General features: G+C 45.8%; 2 protein-coding genes across 10 annotated transcripts in view; one reads left to right on the top strand and one right to left on the bottom strand.

The window, feature by feature from the left end:
- ICA1L (islet cell autoantigen 1 like) overlaps positions 1 to 23,714 on the top strand; it is a 427,480-nt gene that overhangs the window by 164,681 nt on the left and 239,085 nt on the right. The window lies entirely within an intron of this gene.
- NBEAL1 (neurobeachin like 1) overlaps positions 1 to 23,714 on the bottom strand; it is a 157,300-nt gene that overhangs the window by 76,308 nt on the left and 57,278 nt on the right. For 8 of the 9 annotated variants that reach the window (XM_067548859.1, XM_067548856.1, XM_067548858.1 and 5 more), the window contains 4 exons: positions 15,003 to 15,135; positions 11,487 to 11,606; positions 10,767 to 11,070; positions 9,186 to 9,271 (listed from right to left, as the gene is read on the bottom strand). In XM_067548859.1, coding sequence (XP_067404960.1) covers positions 9,186 to 9,271; positions 10,767 to 11,070; positions 11,487 to 11,606; positions 15,003 to 15,135 — 643 coding nt within the window. The remainder of the gene's footprint in view (positions 1 to 9,185; positions 9,272 to 10,766; positions 11,071 to 11,486; positions 11,607 to 15,002; positions 15,136 to 23,714) is intronic. The other variant, XM_067548860.1, reaches the window with a different exon arrangement.

Here is a 23,714-nt window from a genome sequence, read left to right on the forward strand (position 1 = left end):
CTGGGGCAGGGCTTCAGCGAACCGCCCGAGGGAGTCCCACAGGTTGAAATTATATCTACCCAGGAAGGCCTGATGGTTGGCGATCCTGAACTTCAGGCTTGCCATGGAATAAACCTTTCTCCCGAACAAGTTCAGCTTCTTATTGTCTTTGTTCTTGGAAGTGGACCCTGGCTGACTTTGCCTGTCTTGCTGGTTAGGGTTCCCGGGGCAGGGTGAGTGAAAAAATACTCAAACCCTTTGGCCAGGACATAATACTTTTTCTCGGCCACCTTTGACATAGGGGCGACCGAGAAAGGGGTTTGCCACAGGGTCTTTACAATCTTAAGGACCATTTCGTGGACTGGGTGGGCCACTCTCACTGGGGCAGCTGCCACCAGCACATTAAAGAGGCTATCTTCGGCCTCTTCTAAATCCTTCACCTCCAGCCCTAAGTTGGAGGCCACCCTCTTGAGCAGCTCCTGGTGTGCCCTGAAATCCTGCAGTGGTGCCGAGTGACTGCCTTATCTGGTGAGGAGGAAGAGGACTGCCGAGGCACATCCTGCAGGTGCACCCCCTCTTGGCGAAAGGTTCAACCCACTGAGGGTCCCTCCATGGGATCCGACACCTCGTCCGAGGAGTGGTGCCTATGGGCCTTCTCCTGTGCTGGAGGCATGGACTGTACCCCTGATGACATGATAGACTGGGGCCCCAGCCCCATTTGGATACCCCATGGGGCCCAATAAGGTCATTGTTGTGGCCATTGACCCTGGGGTTAACCCGAGGCTGACTACACCACAGGCTGTGATGCCTTGTGGGGGTGTCGATTCTCCCAACAACTGTCCCACCTCGGAGACTCAGTCACTGTACCAGTGGTGCCGTGCATGTCCTCGGTCCCTGGTGCCCTTCTGTGCCGGGGACCACCCTCTCAACGCTTCCGACCTGGAGGACGGGTTCTGCGCTGTCTAGGTGCAGGCGAACTCCTCGGTGCCAGGGATCTGGAACGGGAGCTGTTTGAGCGCTACCTGGAAGACCTTGACCGGTGCCGCCTCCTAGCATGTGCTGCCTCTGGTGCCGGGATCGACGTCGGCGCAGAGAGGGAGACTCCACGTCCTGTGCCGGAGTAGGTCAGCTCGACACTGCCAACCTGGAGTGATTGCTGTGGGAGCGGCTCTGCTCTCCCCTCAGAGGCTGTCCGGCAGGAGATCTTCCTTCCCATACCGGGGATCTCCACTGCCCTTCAGGGGGTCCCAATGCAGGTTTCCCCCGTGACACCGGCCCCATCTCCGTTGGTGGGGGGGAGGGGGCAGAGGTGGTGCAGTCAAGGCCAACAAGGCTCTTGCCGCCTGAAAAGCCTCCATTGTCGGCAGGGGCACTCTCCTACTCCCAGGAATCAGGGGAGACTCCATGACCGGAGATGCAGGCACCAGAGAAGATTCAACAGGCCAGGTCCGGTGCATCTCCGTACTAGACCATGCCCGTACCGACGGCGCAGGGGAGTGTCCGCGCTCCGCATGCTGCTTCTTCCTCTTTGGTGCCCATGATGTTGCGCGGTGCCGAGTTGAGGCCGGTGCTGGCGGTGCGCTCTGCGCCGAGGTTACGCTCGATGCTGAGGTGGAGCGAGCCGGCTCAGACGCCGGGCGGAGCACTGCCTCCATTAGTAGGGTTTTCAACCGGATTTCCTGGTCCTTTTGAGTCCTCCGTTTAAAAGCCCTGCAGATCTTACACTTTTCTTTTCTGTGTGCTTTCCCTAAGAACTTAAGGCAGTGGTCGTGGGAGTCTCTGAGTGGGAAGGCCTTCCCGCAGGAGACACACAGCTTGAATCCCAGCGACCGGGGCATAGCCTGGCTGCTTGAAGTCCCCACAGGGACTTGCCTTATCTCTATCTACTCTTAACAACACTTAACAACTACTTAACTAACTAAAACTAACTTAGAATAACAAGTTCAAACAAGGGGAATAGTACTTGCTGCGAGCAAGGCTAGTTCCAGCAACCGTCAAGGGCGGAAAAAAGGAACTGAGGGGGCATAGGGCCGGCAGTGCCTCATATACCACGGCATGTGCGCAGGACTCCAGGAGGCGCTGGAGCCGACCCTACGGGATCTGCTATGGGGAAAAAAGTTCCGGGTAACCGTGCATGGAGGCGTGCACACACCTATAGTAGAATGGACTCGTGCACTTGAAGAAGAATATATGGATATAATCAGGCAGGTATATAATAAATTGGGGGCACGGCTTGGTTTGAATCTGACAGTTTAAACTGAAGGTGGCAATACAAACCATGATCCGGTGGAACCTAACACATTGTGCACTGTGGTTAGAATGGTTGGCATTACAAGGGTCAGGTTTCCACAGCATCATGGGGGAAACCCGCATTGGGTCCCCCTGAAGGGCAGTGGAGATCCCCGGTATGGGAAGGAAAATCTCCTACCGGATGGCCTCCGAGGCCTTGCTAGTGGCGCCTCCATGTCAAAGTACATAGGGAATTGCCAACCCACCGCTCCATCAGATCCTTCTTGCCAGCAACTCTGACAGAGAGGTAAGGAGGGCGGGTTTTGGAATGGACATGAGCAACACATCTCGAAGAACAACAGTTATGGAAAGGTTAGTAGCCATTTTTTCTTTGAGTGCTTGCTCATATCCATTTCAAAGAAGGTGATTCCAAAGCCATAAGTCTAGGAGGTGGGATTGGAGTTTCATTGCAACCCTGACTGGAGGACTGTCCGGCGAAAGGCCGTGTCATTGTGAAATCACATAGTGGGAGAAGAAAGTATGGACATATGACCAGGTTGCCACCTTACAAATATCCAGAATTGAGACCAGTGCCATGAAAGCTTGCGACCTCGTGGAGGATGCTGTTAGCCACAGGAGTGGTACCTTCGCCAGGTCGTAGCACTCTCGTATGCAGGACATGATCCATGAGGATATCCTCTGAGTAGAAATGTTCAGCTTTCATCCTTTTTGCAATGCCCAAGAAAAGTTGGGTGGTCTTCCGAACGGGGCTGGTTTACTCTAGGTAAAAAGCCAGTGCTCGTCTGACAGCTAAGGAGTGGAGTCTCTTGATCTTCTCAGGAAGTGTGAGACTTTGGATAAAATACTGGGAGGAATATGTCTTGGGTATCGTGAAAATGTGAGACCACCTTTGGGAGGAAAGATTGATGTGGTCGAAGACTGACTTTGTCCTTAAAAAAGACTGTATATGGAGGTTTGTACATGAGGGCTCAAATCTCTGAGACCCTCCTGGCCGAAGTGATGGCCACCAAGACCACCATCTTTCATGACAAGTGAAGCAGCAAGCACGTCACCATTGGCTCAAATGCAGGTCCCATTAGTTTTGACAAAACTCGCTCAGCCACATTTTCCACACCATTAGGTGGAGGGACAAGGTTTGAGTGGAGTAAGCATCCAAGATCTTGAGAGATCAGATCTGGAAATAATAGTAAGCTGATGGGTTCATCCACCAAGAGGTTCACCAGCATTGTGAACAACTGTTGGCACAGTCATGGAGCTATGACGATCATCTGGGCCTTGTCCCTTTTGGCCTTGAGCAGCACCTTGTCAATTAGCCCTGTAGGGGGAAAGGCATATAGTAGCTTCCCTTCCTGTGGCTGGAGGAAGGTGTCCAAAAGAGAGTCTTGATTGTGCCCCACGTAGGAGCAAAACTGGACACATTTTTTGTTGATCCTCATCATGAACAGGTCCACCTGAGGAAATCCCCACTTCTGGAAAACAGCATTCAGAACGTTCAGTCGAATGGACCATTCGTGGCAGCTGACAAATGACCTGCTCAGATCATAGAATATTAGAGTTGGAAGGGACCTCAGTAGGTCATCTAGTCCAACCCCCTGCTCAAAGCAGGACCAAGCCCAACCAAATCATCCCAGCCAGGGCTTTGTCAAGCCGCAGCTTAAAAGCCTCTAAAGATGGAGATTCCACCACCTCCCTAGGTAACCTATTTCAGTGCTTCACCACCCTCCTAGTAAAAACTTTTTCCTAATATCCAACCTGGACCTTCCCCACTGCAACTTGAGACCATTGCTCCTTGTTCTGTCATCTACTACCATTGAGAACACCCTAGCTCCATCTTCCCTGGAACCTCCTTTCAGGTAGTTAAAGGCTGCTATCATATCCCCCTCATTCTTCTCTTTTGCAGATTAAACAAGCCTAGTTCACCCAGTCTCTCCTCATAAATCTTGTGCTCCAGCCCCCTCATCATTTTTGTTGCCCTCCACTGGACTCTAAGTTGTTCACATCCTTTTTGTAGTGAGGGGGCCCAAAACTGGACACAATAATCCAAATGTGGCCTCACCAATGCCGAATAGAGCGGAATAATCACTTCCCTCGATCTGCTGGCAATGCTCCTACTAATGCAGCCCAATATGCTATTAGCCTTCTTGGCAACCAGGGCACACTGCTGACTTATATACAGCTTCTTATCCACTGTAACCCCCAGGTCCTTTTCTGCAGAACTGCTGCCTAGGTCGTCAGTCCCCAGTTGGTAGCTGTGCATGGGATTCTTCCATCCTAAGTGGAGGACTCTGCACTTTTCTTTGTTGAACCTCATCAGATTTCTTCTGGCCCAATCCCCCAGTTTGTTTCGGTCCTTCTGTATCCTATCCCTACCTTCCAAGGCATCTACCACTCCCCCTAGCTTAGTGTCATTGGCAAACTTGCTAAGCTTGCAATCTACCCCATCCTCCAGATCATTAATGAAAATGTTGAACAAAACCGGCCCCAGGACCAACCCCTGGGGCACTCCGTTTGTTACCGGCTGCCAGCTAGACATCGAGCCATTGATCACTACCCGTTGAACCCAGTGATCTAGCCAGCTCTCTATCCATTTTATAGTCCATTCATCCAACCCATACTTCTTTAACTTGCTGGTAAGAATACTGTGGGAGACTGTATCAAAAGCTTTGCTAAAGTCAAGGTATATCATGTCCACCACTTTACCCACATCCACAGAGCCAGTCACCTCTTCATAGAAGGCAATCAGGTTGGTCAGGCATGACTTGCCCTTGGTGAATTCATGTTGACTGTTCCTGATCACCTTCCTCTCTTCTAAGTGCCTTAAAATGGATTCCTTGAGGACCTGTTCCATGATTTTTCCAGGGATTGAGGTGAGGCTGAACCAGCAGGGTGTTCTGAGAGCCTGATAGGTAAAAGGCTTCTTGAGTCTTGAGGGATCTCAGATAAGTTCACCACCCCATGTCCGAGGCATCGGTCACCACAGACATTGACAGGCCAGGTCTCAAAGGGAGCATCCCCACCCCCGCACACCATGACAGGGTCTGCCGACAACAGGCAGGAATGGATAACCATAGGTGGGATAGTCACTATTCAGTCCAATGAGTCTCTGCTCGGCACATATATTGGTGCCAGCCACATTTGGATGGGTCTCATTATGAGTTGGGCATGTTGTACCACATATGTACAAGCAGCCATATGGCCCAGAAGTTTGAGACAGGTTCTTGCCATGATCATTGGGCATGCCCTGAGACTGTGAACAAGGGCTATGGCTTTGAATCGGCTCTCCGAGAGCGAGGCCCTGAATTGAGTGGCATCGAGCACCGCTCCTATAAACTCCATCCTTTGCGTTGGTACAAGGGTCAATTTTTGCTCACTCACCATGAGACCCAGGAATTTTAAAACGGACCAAATGAAAGCCGTTTGTTTCTCCATTAGCTGGTTGGACTGTCCCTTGATAAGCCAGTCGTTCAGGTGTGGGAAAACCTGGATTCCCATTTTCCCGAGAAAGACTGTCACCACCAACATGCATTTTGTGAAGACCCTTGGGGCTGCTGATAAGCCAAAGGGCAGTACTGTGAAGTAATAGTGGCAGTCGTTTATTACAAAGCACAGGTATTTCTTGTGGTCTTGAAAGATGCCTATGTAAAAATATGCATCCTTTAAATCGAGGGTGGCATACCAGTCTCCTGTATCCAAGGAGGGGATGATCACAGCCAGCGAGACCATTTGGAACTTCAGTCTCTTCATGAACCTGTTGAGATTCTGCAGGTCCAGAATAGGTCTGAGACCCCCATTTGACTTTGGGATTAGGAAGTAGTGGGAGTAAAACCCTGTGGCTCTGAAGCTTGCGGGGACCTCCTCCAGGCTCCTACTCTTAGGAGGGACTGTACACCTCCTGTGACAGAAGTCTCTTGTGAGAAGGGTCCCTGAAGAGGCACGGAGATGGGGACTAGGAGGAGGAAAGGGACAGAAACTGGAGATTATATTCCGCTTTCACCATGAGGAGTACCCATTGATCTGAAGTGATGCTGGCCCACGCATGGTAAAAGTAGGACAAGTGGTCCCCAAATATAGAGGTAGGATCCCAGGTCTTGACTGGTGCTCCCTCCTTGGGCGCATCTTCAAAAGTTCTGCCTCTGTCTTGGGGCCTATCTCATGGGCACAGATGTAGAAGCCATAGAAGAGGTATGGGGCTGTCTTCTCCAGAACCCCCTATTGCGCCGCCTGCTAAAGTCCCGCCTGTGGTGGTGTTGAGGCAGACAGAAGTGGCCCAAGGGTTGGGGTTTAAAATGTTTCCTGGAAGGTGCAGGAATCAGAGGCCACAAGGATTTTAGAGTGGCGTGCAAGTCCTTCAGACTATGGAGGTATACATCCATTTGTTCCAAGAGCGACTTCCCTTCAAACAGAAGGTCCTGCAGTCTGCTGGACTTCATGAGGCAAGTCCAATGACTGCAGCCATGAACTGCGACACATAACTACTGCCGCCCATCGCCATTGCACGAGCTGCCGCATCTGCAGCATCTAGATAGGCTGCTTGAAGCGAGACTTTAGATATCTCTCTGCCCTCAGCGATCAGTGTTCCAACCTCTGGTCTGCACTCCTCCAGTAGGAACTCCTTAAACTTGGACAACGTCAGAATTAAAGTCATATATACTCAAGAGGGCCTGATGATTTGAAATCCTTAGTTGGAGACCCTCTGTAGGGTAGATTTTCCTACCCAGCAAGTCCAATTTCTTGGCATCTTTTGCCTTTGGTGATGGCCCTTGTGGACCGTGTCTCTCCCTCTTGTTGGCTGCGGCGACAATTAGTGAACCAGATGGAGGGTGCACATATGTGTTCATACCCCTATTTCCTCTCAACACACTTAGCGGTGGGTTGAAGAGAGGCGGGCGTTTGCCACAATGCCTTGATGGATTGTGATATCGTCTCATTCGAGGGTAGTGTGATCCTTGCCTGGCCCGAAGGCGTCAGGATGTCCACCACTGCCAGGGTTGATTCCCTCTGTCTCCTTGAGCTTCAGGCCAAGGTTTTGGGCCATAAGTTGCAGAAGATCCTGGTGTGACTTATGGTCATCTTGCATGGGTTCTGTGGCCGTCCCCCCCACCACCTCGTTTGGGGAAGAGGCCAACATAGCCCCAGCTGACTCACGGTCTTGACTCTCTGGTTGTGATACAGCATCTGCCAGTGTGTCCTGGGGGGATCAGAGTCTCCACCCCTACCACCAATCCCCTCTCTGAGGGGAGAGGGAAGATGCCATGCTTTCCAATGGCCCTAAGTGAGACTGCCCTGTCCATGACCCCTGAGGGCCTGTGTTGCCCATGGGGCCCATACTGAATACTGGCATGGAACTTCCCATTGGGGCGGCAACCAAGGTGGTAAGGTCAGCTTCCCTCCTGGTCCTTACTCATGATCCACCTGTCATCCACTTCTTCAGGGCGCATAAGATATTGGCGGGGATCCAGAGTCCAATGACTCGCTCCTAGGCAACCATGGGGCGCCGTGCCCTTCGGTGCCGTGCTTCGGTGCTGCGAGGTTGAGTGGCGCTCAGAACGTGAGCGGTGCCGAGAAGTCGAGTGATGGCCTGATGCCAGCAGGTCTCATCTTGGTGCTGTGACGTCGATTGGAGTCAGGAGGATCATCTACTCCGGACTTGTTTCGGTGACTTGACTGAGAATGGTACCGGAAGTGCAGCCGGTGCCGAGGTTGGGATCGGTTTCAAGATCTCAAGCAGTGCCACGATAGTGATCGGCACCAGAATCGCAAATGGTACCCAGACCAGGACACTGAGAGGCATTGTGTCGTACTCTTAGAGGTTTTCTGGGAGCGGGATCTCCGCCTTGCCACTGCTGCCAGCTTTCCCCCACCCGGATCCTGCCTTAACAAGGTCAGGTCTTGTGGCGTCTAGGTGAACCCACCCAGTCCATGGCTCTTGGTGGTTAGAGATGTTGGGAGGGTTAAACTCCTCGTGGTTTCAAACACCCCTGGAATAGAAAGGGCAGGGAAAGAGGGGGGCAGGACTGAGTCTCCCATCCAGCTCATCCTAGGGGAGTCCATGCCTATCGGCTTCAACCACTCCTCACTCTGTGCCGAAGTCAATGGTGCCGATCATAATGTTTCGGGGTGAGGATGGTCCAGTGTGGGCTTCCCGTTTGGTCTTTACCAGGGAAGGACCTCTGTTGGATTTCCTTGCCTTCTTCTGAGCACCAGCGATGGTAAGCAGTGCCGTCCTTCCAAAGCCGCCTTCCTTGGTGCCAAGGAGAAATGTTGGTGCCGAGCAGTGCTCAGTGTCAGGGACCTTGATCTGCACTAGGGCTCCCTTATTGAAGCTGGCGTATTCCTGGCCAATTAAGTAGACGGTGCTGAATCTGGTTCATGCTGACGCTGGGTGAAGATCCGTTTCCATTAGGAGAAACTTGAGTCTTTTCTCTCTCCTTTTTTGTCCTGGCTGAAAGTTCTTTAAATCAGCACTTGGTAGGCATGTGGCCTTCCCCCAGGCACTTCAAGCACTTCTCGTGTGGGTCACTCACCGGGATCTTGTTTGAGCAGTTGGCACACTTCCTGAAGCCTTGGGACTGAGGCATGCCCCGGACCCAGCGGGAGAGCCCCGCAAGTCGTGGCATTAACTTCTCTAACTACCACTAAAGGCTAACTAAAAACAACTATTAACACCTTATCTACAACTATTTACAGATACTGAGGAATACTCGCAGCATAGGGAGACAGTAGCATTCCAGCAACCACCACAGACGGAAAGAAGGAACTGAGGGGGCGGCAGTTCCCTATATACCTCAACATGGAGGCACCACTCCTGAGGGCACTAGAGCCAACCCAGATAATGCCACTGGGGAAAAAGCTTCCGGCAGAGGCGTGCACCCCTACATTGGAATGGACATGAGGAAGCAGTCGAAGAAGCACTATTATATAGTACGTAAGCAGATGGAAAACGGGCTGATAACTACCTTGGGTGTATAGTGAAGAAGCACTTTACTGGGCAGATCTGCCACTTCAGACTCTTGGGATTTCCACGGAGTTAAACAGTTTGGGCCTGTAAAATATTTTTAAGAACATGCAAGATTTCATGTTTGTGTAAATACATTTTACTACACTACACTCTGTTAGAGATATAAATAGGACACCTTGAGCCATACATATCCTGACCAAATATTTGACATATCACCTTAACCAAAAGATTATTTTAAAAAATAACTCCATGATTCCATCAGGTTTTACCCTTTACAAATAAACCTTTGGCTAAAAAACTAATTAAATTATATGAAATTAGATTTGTATCTTCAAAAATTATCAGTATTTTGTCTTTACAAATATTTCATTTCACACTCAACTGACATCTCTCCTTAAAGACCACCAGTAGGTAGGAAGATCAGATCTTGAACACAGCTTTATATAGTAACAAAATGAGATTATATTTATTTTAAATGCTGTGATTGTTCACTTATCACAATACATTCTTTTTACAGTTTTTGGTAGTAATACGACATCATGTAACTCACACACCTAAACTTTTTAAAAACAATTTTATATATATTATCAAAATGTTAATTGCTAATGTAATTCCTAAAGGATGATCTCTGAAGGCTGAACAATGACTTTTAAGTGGCTTATCGACCAAAGGAATACACTTGAATACTCTCTTATATGTCCATATGTTGGCAAATAACGTGAAAAGAGACTCTCAGCTGCAGAGTTTATCTAAGTGGTTCCCACTTCAAAGGGCTCAGGCTTTAAAATCCTTCAGATATGTTTAAGTTTCTTTTCAACATCATACAGAAGTATGACTTAAAAATAAGTTTTATTAATTGTTAATAGATGGACAAGTGTGTGAGGTTATGAAACTGGATATGGACCAATAATAAAACAGATACAGGATGCTGGCTATCTTTAAAACACATGCAAAAGAAAGATGAAAACTAATGTGGAGAGAGCTGTTGTCTTTCACTGAATAATTTAATTATCTAATCTTAATGTCCAAGCAAAGATTATTAAATTTTTTTCTTGAATTAGCAATCTGATACATTTAAATTATTATAGCTAACGGGCCAAATTCTGCTTTTAGATTCATTTGTTTAAACCCAGAGTAACTCCATTGAAGTCAATGGAAATGCTCCAGATTTCAACCATGTAAATGAGAGCCACAACTGGCTGATATCTGTCTAAATTTTTTTTTCTTTTTTTAAACAATCTTTTCAGGATTGGTGGCTATAAATTCTTGTAGACTTTACTGCATGTCTGTAAATTTGGTATATAATAATAGAAGAATCTGTGCAAATATACTATAAAATAAACGTCGTGTTATAAAAAGATCTGAATCAGCCCAAAAAACTGACACATGGTTTATTTTTAAGGCCATATCTCCCAGGTTGGCATAATGCAAGCTGTATACTTAGACTGTAAGGTCCCTGGGGCAGGTATCATCTTTTTGTTCTGATATATGTTCAGGATGTAGCACAGTGGGCTCCTGATCCATAGCTGGGGCTTGTAGGTATTACTACAAAACCACCACCACCACCACCATCACTTACCTGCCAAATATAAAGCTTTCACCTGAGAAGGCTGCAGTGCTTCATGGAAGATGATAACTGATCCAAGCTGACCCTCCAGTGATGTTGGACATCCCCACTCGCTGTCTTGGGTACCCGCGGAGATCAACTTGGTAATCAACTCTGGTTTCCCAAGCAGCCCACCCCAACTGGCTGGATAGAGAATCCCACCTAGAGACGTTCGATGAGGCATAATAGGAGAGGAGAAGGGTGGGTCTGGAATCTGAGATGGAGGAGGAGTGGTTGTCCTCTGACCAGCTGAACCAATGCAGCAAGAAGTAAAAGGCTGGAGATGCAGGTGTAAGAAAAATAAAAATAAATAAAAGAACAAGGAACAAGAGAGCCAGTTAGTGATAATTGGGATAGTAGTTTAAAAAAAAAACCTCCCATAAAAGGAGCTCACTCCAGGTTACACAGGCCACTGAACCACCATCAGGAGACAATTCTTGGTCAACATCTAGTCCCCTTCTAGTCTTTTGAATTTGAGATGGCCCAAAGAGGCATGTTGAGGATGGCTTAAACTATCCTGAAAACTGAAACAATTGTTAATCAGTTTCTACCATGTTTTTAATCATGGATGACCCATTTTCCCTTTCCCACCCCCTCCCATCCGCTTAGTTTTATCTGACAACCATTTTACAAAAACCTTTGTTCAGAAAGAAAATCACTAGGACGGTGGTATGATGGGAAAAACAGACTTACTTCATTCATAGCAGGAAATCTAAGTGGGGCAGAGATCTTCTGCTGTCCATTGACATAGATATAGACAAAGCTTTGACCAAAGGGCCTCTTTCCAGGAATATGAACAATAGTTATGTTGTGCTGAAGAGACAATATAATAGTACAATTGATTAAATTGTTATTAAAATACAACAAAACAATTCTGCATGTCCCAACATTCCCACCATTAAATGGGTGAAGAAATTACAGAAGACAAACAAACTTTTATATACTGAAAGATTAGATCAAGTATCAGTCAATGACTTTCTTTTCTTTAAAAAAGTGTACATTACAAAAGGTTTTTAGGGAAAAAGAAGATGTGATGCCCTTCATTATAATTCAATGCAGTCCCTAAATATAGCTCTAAGAATGGGATGGGGCAACAGAGTAACTTATTCGCATTCTCTAAGCCTTCAACTTTGAACTAAACTATAGTTTATAAACATTAGAAGTTCCCATAACACATTTCACCCATTCAAGAGCCAGGTAACTGATCCAGCTGCATTTATGTTTCTGGCCCCACTACAGAGATTGCAGAGAAAGTAACCACTAATCATTAGGATGCTTATAAAATTTGTGGATGACACCAATATGGGAGGAGTTACAAACACCTTGGAGGATACAATTAGAATTCAAAAGACTAACAAATTGGAGAATTATTGAATTTCATCTTGTTGAATTCAGACCAAAGATTAATAACAAAGTACTTAGGAAGTGTGACAAGGGCTACCGGAGGGTAGTAGAAGGACGCTATGTTAGCCTAAGAATGACCAAGGCCCTGTTCCCCTAGCAGCTGCCCAAGGTTTCCTTCAGGCTGATTAGGGCCAGCTGAGGCCAGGGTCAGCTGAGACCAATTAGGGTCAGCTGAGGCCAGGATCAGCTGAGACCAATTAAGGGCTGCCTGGGAGCAGATAAAAGCTCCCTGTCACCCAGGCAGGGGGCTCTGGGAGTCGGGAGTTTTGGAGAGTTTCGAGAACGGGAGAAGGAGAACTGCGAGTGGCAGGAGCCAGAGAAAAGCAGGGGCTGCCTGTTGGAGTGGCTACTTAGCCCCGACGAAAACCAGGGTAGGGAAGCAGCCCAGAGAGAAGACTTACATAGTGCCTCATAGCAGCAGCCAGCCACTGCTGACAGCCAGGGTCTCTGGGCTGGTGTCCGAAGAAGAGGGCGAGCTCGAACACCCCCTACCCCGAGCGCCCCTGGACCAATCAGATAGCCTCCCCCTATCCTGGAGAAGAGGTTTTTTTCCCCTCTCCCCTGCCTTAGAACCTAAGGTCCTGAGGGCACTGCTCAACCTGCAAAGGCCTGGAGGAAGACGGGGCAGAAGCGAGACGGCCACCATCTTAAGACTGGTGGGAGCCGTGGGCGGCCATTTTATGCCCACTGCACTGAAAAAGCTTTCGGCCCACGGGAGCACGAAGGCCACCCTACCACAGAAGGAAAAAATCAAATGCACAACTACAAAAATGGGGAATAACTGGTGTGATACAGCAGAGTCAGAGGGCAGCAGGAGAGTGACAGAAGGGAAGCATATAAGCTCCACAATGATCAGAGCCTTATTCCTTGTGGACTAAGGAAAGGTTACTACAAGTCAATTATAACATCAGGCACCTAATAAAAACCCCCTGCTCCAGCCAGACAGGTGTGGGAGTGAGGAAAGCTGGTGGTAGTGTCAAAGGAATGCTGTAACTGACTGGAAGACCAGAGAACCAGGCGGAGAGAAACACTGGAAGGGAGGCTTTCCTCCCAGCCCCCTAACTCAGAAGAACAGAGACCAAGGAGGGGAAAGCCTGCTCAAGCAGGGCGTGGATGGGGGACTTCTCAGGTACTGATGCCTGAGGAAAAAGACCCTGCCAAGGGGAGAAATGGCTGGGAACCCAAGAAGCTAAAGACAATGGGCTCGGGTTCCCCTTTCCTACCTCTCTTCACTGGGTGCTACAGGAGTAGTCGCTGCCAAGAACCAGGGGCAAAAGACAGTGCCTGGACCCACCATAAGCGGGAAAAGCACAGGACCCACGACAGGAAAGCTGGAAATTTGCCACACGGGCTAGATGATAGTACTGCTGAAAAGTATCTGGGGTTATAGTGAATAAAAATTGAATATGAGTCAACAATGTGATGCAGTTTCAAAAAAGGCTAATATTCTGGGTTGTATTAACAGAACTACTATACATAAGACCCAGGAGGCAATTATACTGCTCTTCCCGGCACTGGTGAGGCCTCAGCTGGAGTACTGTGTCCAATTCTAGGTACCACAGTTTAGGAAAGATATGAACATATTAGAGTCCAGAGGACAGCAACAAAAGTGATAAAAAGGTTTAGAAAACAAGACCTATAAAGAAAGGTTTAAAAACAGGCATGTTTAGTCTTGAGAAGAAGACAGAGAGAGGACCTGTTAACAGTCCTCAAATATGTAAAGGGATATTATGAAGAGGGTGGCAATAAATTATTCTCCATGTCCACTGAAGGAAGAACAAGAAGCAATGGGCTTAATTTGCAGCAAAGGAGATTTAGGTTAGATATTAGGAAAACATTTCTAACTATAAGGGTTCCTTATAGCTCTGGAATAGGCTTCCAAAGGAGGTTGTAGAATCTCCATCACTGGAGGTTTTTAAAAACCAGGTTTGACAAACGCCTGTCAGGGATAATCTAGGTTTACTTGGTCCTGTCTCAGTGCCAGGGGTGTGACTTGACTGCTCAAGGTCCCTTCCAACCCTACATTTCTATGATTACAGATCCTATCCTGTACTCACCAGCTGCTTAAGTAGCCACACAGACATCTATATTTATTTAGATTTAACATTAACAAACATATTCAAAACTTCTAAGCAGTCTGACAATGATTAGATGTGCAATAACCACCCAATAGCATAAATATTAAAGAACACATAAATTAACTCCATAAACGCAGCAGCATTACCTAATTAAATGGAGACAATTTATCTCAGCAAGCCGATACATAAAAACAGCAACCCCTAAAAGCCTCTCACTATCAAGTCACACCCAGGAACCCTCATTCTGCCCTTGAAACCCTATCAAACAAATAAGTCTACAATCAGACCCGTTCACGTGTTTAAGGATTAGAATTTATACTTAGAAGTAGAACGTGTCCCATTCTAAGGGTATGTCTTCGCTGACGGCAGCAAATTCACCGCCGTCAGATCGATTCTTCAGGATCAATTGAGCGGAAGGGAGACCTGCTCAATTGATCTGGAAGTCGATTTAATAAATCCAACCCCCCCCAAAAAAGCAACGCCGTGTCGACGGGAGCACATTTCCTGTTGGCACAGCGAAGTGAAGATGTCGCAGTAAGTAGAAGTTAGGGAGTCGACGGGAGATACGCAAGCTACTCTACTCTACTCTCCTGTCGACTGCCGTCAAATTTCCTGGTAAGTGTAGACCAGGCCTCAATCACTTGTTAAGATCATCAATTGCTTCTCTTTAGCTAAGGCTATTCTGTCCTAAACAAAGTACATTTAAGTAGTAAGTAGCAGATCTTACCCAGAGAGAATCACAAAAACAATGGTCTGGGAGCATCACTGTTGCATATTCTCTCTTTGTGCAAACTGCAACCACCAGCACTCCAGAGCAAGTAATGAAGGCCTCGAAACCCATGCCGCTTCCTGTAAAAAAGCTACAGAATGAAAAATCGATGAGACGCTTTTCAGTGAAATCTCGCAGTACATTAATTCAGTGCAAAACCTGTTTAAATTGTTCAGCACAGCTGAAAACATTCCACCATCACTAGTCATGTATCTAACGAGTAAAAGAATCCTCAATGTGCCATTCTGTTTCAGCTAATAAAAACAAACAAGGAACAGTAGGTACAAGGAAGCCTAAAACATGGCGTGCCGTACAGAAGTGGTCCACAATGTTCTCCAAGAAGTGTGTAGCCATTCTCACTTTTTACATGAAGGTGCAAAGGTTGATTCCAGCATGTAACACTCCAGATTAATCCACAGGTTACAATATAAAGCACTGCATGTGAAGGTCTTTGTTCTTTGCAAGCAACACCTCTAAAATAAAGATGAACCTAAGGCTATAATCTGTGCCATTTTGGCAGAAGGGGCCAAGGGCTGACTTTAGGCTCTTGGCAATTTGCCAATACTGTTTACACTTCGGACATTTTGGAGGCTCCTGTTTTAGGAATTAGAAAGTATTTTTCTCTAATCAAGTATTTTCCTAAATTTACTTTATACACAAAAGTAACTATACTGCTATACTGGAATGAATTAAAGTTTGTTATTGTTACAGGTAATTTTTTGGCCAGGTGTATACTTGACATTTTTGCTGATAAAGTGTCATGGAGCTGGGGAGGTAATTTTTTTTGCAACATACTGGCAGAAGCCCAAATGTAGATGCAGTTATACTAGCCTTTGCTGGTATAGCTTATTTTGCTCACCCAACTTGTATAAGAGCTATATTGACAAAAACACTTCTTTGCTGGTAGAAGCTACAGTAGGAGGGCTTGACAGCTTTTGTAGTGTTGACTTGACTTTAGGCTCTTTTCATACTTTGAACACTTCATTATGAATAATATGTAAAAAAGAATTATTGTCAATTACTTGACATTCCCTCAAATACAGTTATGAGTAGAAGCATTTTTACTACAAACGTTATTAATCATGGCACTTACAGAATAAACAGATGGTACATCTATAGTAAGTGAAGCTATATAGACGTGCAGCAATTCTCCAAAAGGTTCATATTTTTGGAGTTTAATGTAGCCATCCTACACACATGTACCTCACATATAATTTGAAAGCTTATTTTATGTATGTTTATATGTGGTATGATGAGAAGCGGTCAAGTAGTGTCATAAGCCTGTTAGTGAGGTAAATAGGAGTCATTTTTTGCACAGTTCCAGAAATACTGCAATATGACTATGCTTGCAATTTATACTGTTTAAATTAATTTCAACACCTTAAAGTGATGCATATTGGTCAACGCTACCAAACAATAATGTATTGAAATATTTTTATTGGTTTTGCATAGGCAAGATATTTTCCCCCCAGAAATGGCAAAGCTGTTTAATGTGACAAAAATGACAAATATCATTATGCAATATACTACCATGAAATGTTTTGACATCACATATTCTAAATTGTCAAAGTATCTCAGAAGTGATAACAGTTATCTATAATTTTCAGTTGAAATTTGCTGATCAATTCAATCCCAAACTGAAGACTGTGAACCAGTAGAATCATAGAAGATTAGTGCTGGAAGGGACCTCAGGAGGTCATCTAGTCCAACCCCCTTGCTCAAAGCAGGACCAACCCCAACTAAATCATCCCAGCCAGGGACTTGTCAAGCTGGGCTTTAAAAACTTCTAAGGATGGAGACTCCACCACCTCCCTAGATAACCCATTCCAGTTCTTCACCACCCTCCTAGTGAAAAAGCTTTTCCTAATATCCAACCAAGATCTCCTACACTGTGACTTGAGACCATTGCTTCTAGTTCTGTCATCTACTACCAATGAGAACAGCCTAGCTCAGTGGCTCCCAATCTGTGACCCCCGGGGTCTTTCAGAGTGACCCGCGGCTTCCCTCCCGCAGGCTGCAGAAGGGAGCCGCTGCCTAAGTACCCACATAGAGCATGTTGTTGGTGCAGGCTCCTTGCTGCAGCTAAGGGGACTGGAGAACAGCATTCCCTTCCCCCTGGCTGTAGCAGGGAGCATGACAAAGCGCTCCGCCTGGGTCCCTAGGCTCTGGGTCCCTCCTGGAGCCAGAGGGAGAGGAGCACTGATTTCCCATCCCCCTGGCTGCAGAAGGGCACTGCTGCCTAGGGACCCAGGTGGAGCACATGGATTCCCTGCTGCAGGCAGGGGCACGAGAGATCCTCCTCGCTGAACTCCTTCCCTCTAGCTGCAGTGAAGCAAGAGGGGGGCTGCTGGTGGAGAATGGTGGCTCTTCAGGGTTGTAAAAATTGTATTTGTGGCCCTCGAGCAAAGAAGGTTGGGGAACCACTGTCCCAACTCCATCCTCTCTGGAACCCCCTTTCAGGTAGTTAAAAGCTGCTATCAAATCCCCCTTTGTTCTTCTCTTTAGCATCTCCTCATAAGACGTGCTCCAGCCCCCTAATCATTTTTGTTGCCCTCCACTGGACTCTTTCCAATTTCTCCACATCCTTTCTATAGTGGGGGGCCCAAAACTGGACACAGTACTGCAAATGAGGCCTCATCAGTGCCGAATAGAGGGGAATAATCCCTTCCCTTGACCTGCTAGCAATGCTCCTACTAACGCAGCCCAATATGCTGTTAGCCTTCTTGGCAATAAGGGCACACTGTTGACTCATATCCAGCTTCTTGTCCACTGTAACCCCCACGTCCTTTTCTGAAGAACTGCTGCCTAGCCAGTCAGTTCCCAGTCTGTAACAGTGCATGAGATTCTTCCGTCCTAATTGCAGGACTCTGCACTTGTCCTTATTAAACCTCATCAGATGTCTTTTGGCCCAATCCTCTAATTTGTTTAGGTCACTGTGTATTCTATGCATGCCCTCCACCATATCTACCACTCTCCACAGCTTAATGTCATCTGCAAACTTGCTGAGGGTACAATTCACCCCATCCTCCAGATCATTAATGAAGATGTTGAACAAAACTGGCCCCAGCATCGACCCCTGGGGCATTCCGCTTGTTACCGGCTGCCAACTAGACATCGAGCCGTTGATCGCTACCTATTGAGCCCGATGATCTAGCCAGCTTTCTATCCATTCATCCAAACATACTTCTTTAACTTGCTGATAAGAATATTGTGTGAGACCATATCAAAAGCTTTGCTAAAGTTAAGGTGTATCACACCCACCACTTTCCCCACATCCACAGAGCCTGTCAACTCAACATAGAAGGCAATCAGGTTGGTCAGACATGACTTGCCCTTGATGAATCCATGTTGACTGTTCCCGATCACCTTCCTCTCTTCCAAGTTCCTCAAAATGGATTCCTTGAGGACCTGCTCCATGATTTTTCCATGGACTGAAGTGAGGCTGATCAGCCTGTAGTTTCCCGAATCCTCCTTCTTCCATTTTTTTGAAGATGGGCACTATATAAGATTTGTGCAATACTCCAGAGGAAGTGGACCCAAGGATGCTCCTGCATGCTGTGCACCCAATATGGCTTTTGAGTCTCTTGGTGTCGAAAGAACCATAGTAATTAGGTCACCTGATAAAGAGGTTTTCATCATTGCTGTTCACTACTTTCCAAAAATGAACAGACAGATAACATGTGGATTGAAACAAGCAACATCACCAATACAACTGATAAGTGTCGCTTTATACCAGTGCCTGCAATTTGTGATGCATTCACTCCTGATTACCTTATTTGATATTGGGGAAAAATTATGTTTAATGTTGTCAAAACAAAGGGAGCTTACCACTTAAGAAATCTTGCCAAATTGGGAAAAAGTGATGCATAAGTCACAATTTCTGCAGCAAGGAAGTTGGCAGCAGTGTTGTAGGATAGAGCAAGAAAGAAAAGGAGACCCACAGAGACCTGAATTGCTTGCACCTCAATTTGCCATTAAAAAAAGACAAGCCACTGGCCAAACTCCTACTATATGAGGACAGTTTTGAAGAGCATGTCAAAAAAGCATCTTGACAAACAAAGATTTGGGTGTCTTCACACACAGGTAAGCCGCATATTAGCTCACCATCGCAACATCAATGGAAAAATGTGGATGCTGAACTACTTCCTGTATTCTTCAAGGGCCCTCTGGCATCTGAGCTTCTATAACAGCGGTTCTCAACCAGGGGTACAACAACTCATACAGATATTTGCCTAATTTTACAACAGACTACATAAAAAGCACTAGCAAAGTCAGTACAAACTAAAATTTCATACAGACCATGACTTGTTTATACTGCTCTATCTACACTATACACTGAAATCTGAGGACAGGTATAATATTTACATTCCAATTGATTTATTTTATAATTATATGGTGAAAATGAGAAAGTAAGCAATTTTTCCATGTGCTGTGACACTTTTGTATTTTTATGTTTAATTGTGTAAACAAGTAGTTTTTAAGTGAAATGAAACTTGAGGGCACGCAAGTCAAATCAGACTCCTGAAAAGTGTCCAGTAGTCTAGAAAGGTTGAGACACACTGTTCTATAAGACCTTATTTGTTCATGTACCAGTAGGGGTCACTGCACAATCAATCGTCTGCAGTCAGAACAAACTTCCCTGCACAGAACTGTGTAGATGCCAAGGCAACAAAAACTGGTAACCCAGCACTCTTGACAAATATCACAATGAACAAGATGATGATAATGATGTTGACTAGAAATGTCACCAGTAAGTACTATTACATTTCAATTATACCTATACAAATTTATTATTAGATTTTGCTTTACCCTTTTGCATTACCAGTTATGGAGGGATTGTCAAGGACCATCCAGCCCTTTGGTGCTAAACCCATGCTACTCATTTATGTGGGCACTAATGCTACATATGAGGTATGACCCTGAGCACATCAGAAGTGACTGCTGGGCTCTGGGAGTAACGGTGAAGAAGCTGGGGGTGCAGGTGGTGTTCTCTGATCTTTCCAGTAAAGGGGAGGGGCCCAAACAAAGACCAATGCATCCTGGAGGTGCATGCGTGTCGCCAGGAGGGCTTCGGCTTCCTTGACCACGGTATGCTCTTCCTGGAAGAAGGACTCCTGAGTGGACATGGGGTCTATCTATCAAGGAAGGGGAAAAGGATCTTTGGATACAGACTAGCTAACCTAGTGATGCAGGTTTTAAAGTACGTTTGATGGGGGCAGGAGACAAAAGCCCACAGGTAAGTCAAAAACATGGAGACCTGGGTGAAGGGTCAGAATCTGGGGGAAGCATCTGCAATTATAGCTAGGGCAAGGGAGAGACAAGAGGGAACATAGACGGGAAATCAAATCAGTATCTTAAATGTTTGTATATTCATGCAAGAAGTACGGGGAATAAACAGTAACAACTAGAAATACAGTGAATAATCACAACTATGACATAGTTAGCATCATAAAGAGTTGGTAGGATGATACCTATTACTAGAATATTGGAATAGAAGGGTACATACATTTTGCTCAGCAATGACCAGCAGGGAAAAAAGGGAGGTGTTCCCTTGCAAAGCAAAGATGCATACACTTGCACTGAGGTTGAGATGGAAACAGGAGACAGACTTGTTGAAAGTTTCTGGGTTAGGATAAAAGGAGTAAAAAACAAAACAAAAAAACCCCAAGGGCGATGTCATGGTAGGAGTATACTATAAACCGCCTAACCAGGAAGAAGAGGTGGATTTTTTTGAACAACTAACAAAACTATCCAAAGCACAGAACTAAATGGTGATGGGGGACTTCAACTACCCAGACATTTGTTGGGAAAATAATACAGCAGAGCACAGATTATCCAACAAGTTATTTGAAGGTACTGGAAACAATTTTTATTTCAGAAGGTAGAGAAAGCAACTAGGGAAGAGGCTATTCTAGATTTGATTTCGACAAATGGGGAGGAACTGGTTGAGAATTTGGAAGTGCAAGCAGCTTGGGTGAAAGTGATCATGAAATGATGATGATTCTCATGATAAATGATTCTGGGAGGGAAAACAACAGAGTAAAGACAATGCATTTCAAGAAGGCAGACTTTAGCAAACTCAGGGAGTTGGTAAGTAAGATCCCATGGGAAACAAGTCTAAGGGAAAAACCAGCTCAAAAGAGCTGGCAATTTTTCAAAGAGACATTATTAAAGACACAGGAGCAAATTATCCTACTGTGTAAGAAAGATAGAAAGTATGGCAAAAGACCATCCTGGCTTAACCAGGGGATCTTCAATTATCTGAAACTCAAAAAAGAGTCCTACAAAAAAAAAGGGGGGAAACTAAGTCAAATTACAAAGGGTTAATTGATACTTTCTTAAGTTTATTCACCGTGCTACATGTGGATACATTATATCACACTTTCCATCAGTGAAATGGAAACATGTGTATCACTATATTAATATGCTAACTGTGGCTCCCTTGTTATTTATCTTTCATTCTACAGACACCTCAGCAGTGGACCCACCATTAAGAAGTGCTGCTGACAAACTCTCTCAGATTAGGGGGGGGGGGGAGCAGAGATGACATGTTTGCGGACCTCCTGAATGCCTCAGCAGCCGCACAGACAGTGGGACAAATGCAGGACAATGATCATAGCACCACGCTGGAGATGATGCAACTCGTGTGGGACCAGTCAGACATTCTATGGCATCTCATAGACAGAGTCCCCCTGCAGCCCCTCAATAATGCTCCTCAACAGATGGCTATGCCACATTCCCCCTCCCCATCCCCCAATAAGTCTCGGAGGAGATTGTCCAGGAGGCATTACATGCTTACCTCCACCCCGGATGTGAGCAGAAAGCTGCGGCAGCCACGCTGAGTGCTGGCCAGCAAGCTACCATCCTACCCCTGGAGACAGTGAAAGAACCCTTCCCACATTACCTGAATGTAAAGAAATAAAGGTTTGCATCATTCCACAACATTTCTTTATTAAATATATGTAGATCAGGAGGGAATTCTCAGGCACAGATATCGAATGGGCTTGGGTGGTGGGATAATTATTAAAGACAAAACATACAGTGTGTGGGTTGGTGGAGGGAAAAATCAAAGGCAAGCAATATATAGGGGATGGGGGGGCATAAAAGGCAAACAACATAAAGGTGTGGGGGTTGGTTTGGTGGAGGGAAAAATCAAAGGCAAGCAACATACAGGGTCATTGTTCTGCTGGATCTCTTGTATCACTGCATCCACGGAGGCATAGATCACTCTTCTTCGCATTCTTGCTCGAGTTCTAAAGTAATCCAGGATAAGCCGTGATGTATTTGTCACAGTCAAAATGAGAGCACAGGTCAGCTGGCTCCATGTTTCTACAGCAATGGTGATCGGGGGAGTAAAAAAACAGCACGAAAATCCTTTTCCTGTTTGTTTGGGGAGGGAGAGGATGGGGGGAGGGGAAGCAGCGCTGCATCCTGGGATGATGACACTCGTCGCAACAGCCTCCGTGGTTAGTTGCACTGCGGGATAGCTTCCCACATTGCACTGCTTTCTAACTCGAATTAAGGCTGGCCATTGGGGACACAAAAAACCAGCAAAAACTCCAGATTGTGGACAGTCTGCAGCACTTTCTATAAATCGGTTTCTGAAAATCGAATTAATCTAATTTGAATTAGCACTGCAGTGTAGACATAGCCTCGGTCTCAACTGGAGAACTGCATCCAGTTTTGGGCACCACATTTCAGGAAAGATGTGGACAAATTGGATAGAGTCCAAAGAAGAGCAGCAAAAATGATTAAAGGTCTAGAAAACATGACCTATGAGGAAAGACTGAAAAGACTGGGTTTGTTTAGTCTGGAGAAGAGAAGACCGAGGGATGACATGATAACAGTTTTCAAGAATGTAAAAGGTTACAAGGAAGAGGGTGAAAATTGTTCTCCTTAATCTCTGAACATAGGACAAGAAGCAACGGGCTTAAATTGCAGCAAAGGAGGCTTACGTTGGACATTAGGAAAAACTTCTTAACTGTCAGGATAGTTAAGCACTGGAACAAATTGCCTGGGGAGGTTGTGGAATCTCTGTCATTGGAGGCTTTTAAGAACAAGTTAGAAAAAAGACCTATAAGAAATGGTCTAGTTATTACTTAGTCGTGCCTTGAGTGCAGGGGACTGGACTAGATGACCTATTGAGGACCCATCCAGTCCTTTACAAAGAAATCCAATTTTACATCTTTAAATAATACATAGAATCATTAAACTAATAGAAACAAATGTAAATATTTCAAAGTGGTCATGTTAACGTGTTGATGGTGTCATTGTTTAGCCCCCACTTCAAGTGGTAATGGCACCACTTGACAGCTCCACATCATACCTCAGCTTAAAGTAGACAAAATAAGTTTTCAAATAATGAATGCAGTGCATGTGTGTACAGAGGGTACATTAAGTCAACCAAATCAGTGGTGTCTGCCACTCACCTAATAATGCAGAGACCACAAAGCATGGAGAAAGCAGCTAGCTCAGTCTTTTCAGTTGTATATTTAAAAAAAGCATTTCCCACTGAAACAAAGTAAAGTAAACACCTGTGTTTTTAGTTACCCATTTCTTCTTGCTATCTATTTCCTATCTGCCATTATATTCCCTTCAATCAAGCATTGAACAGCTTGTCTTCACTACGCAGCTCCAATGATGCAAGGCAAGCAACTTACATTATGTAAG

This window comes from Emydura macquarii, unplaced genomic scaffold (genome assembly GCF_026122565.2).
Source record: "Emydura macquarii macquarii isolate MOO-44397 ecotype Brisbane River unplaced genomic scaffold, CSIRO-AGI_Emac_v2 contig_1253, whole genome shotgun sequence".
Classification (NCBI taxonomy): Eukaryota; Metazoa; Chordata; order Testudines; family Chelidae; genus Emydura; species Emydura macquarii.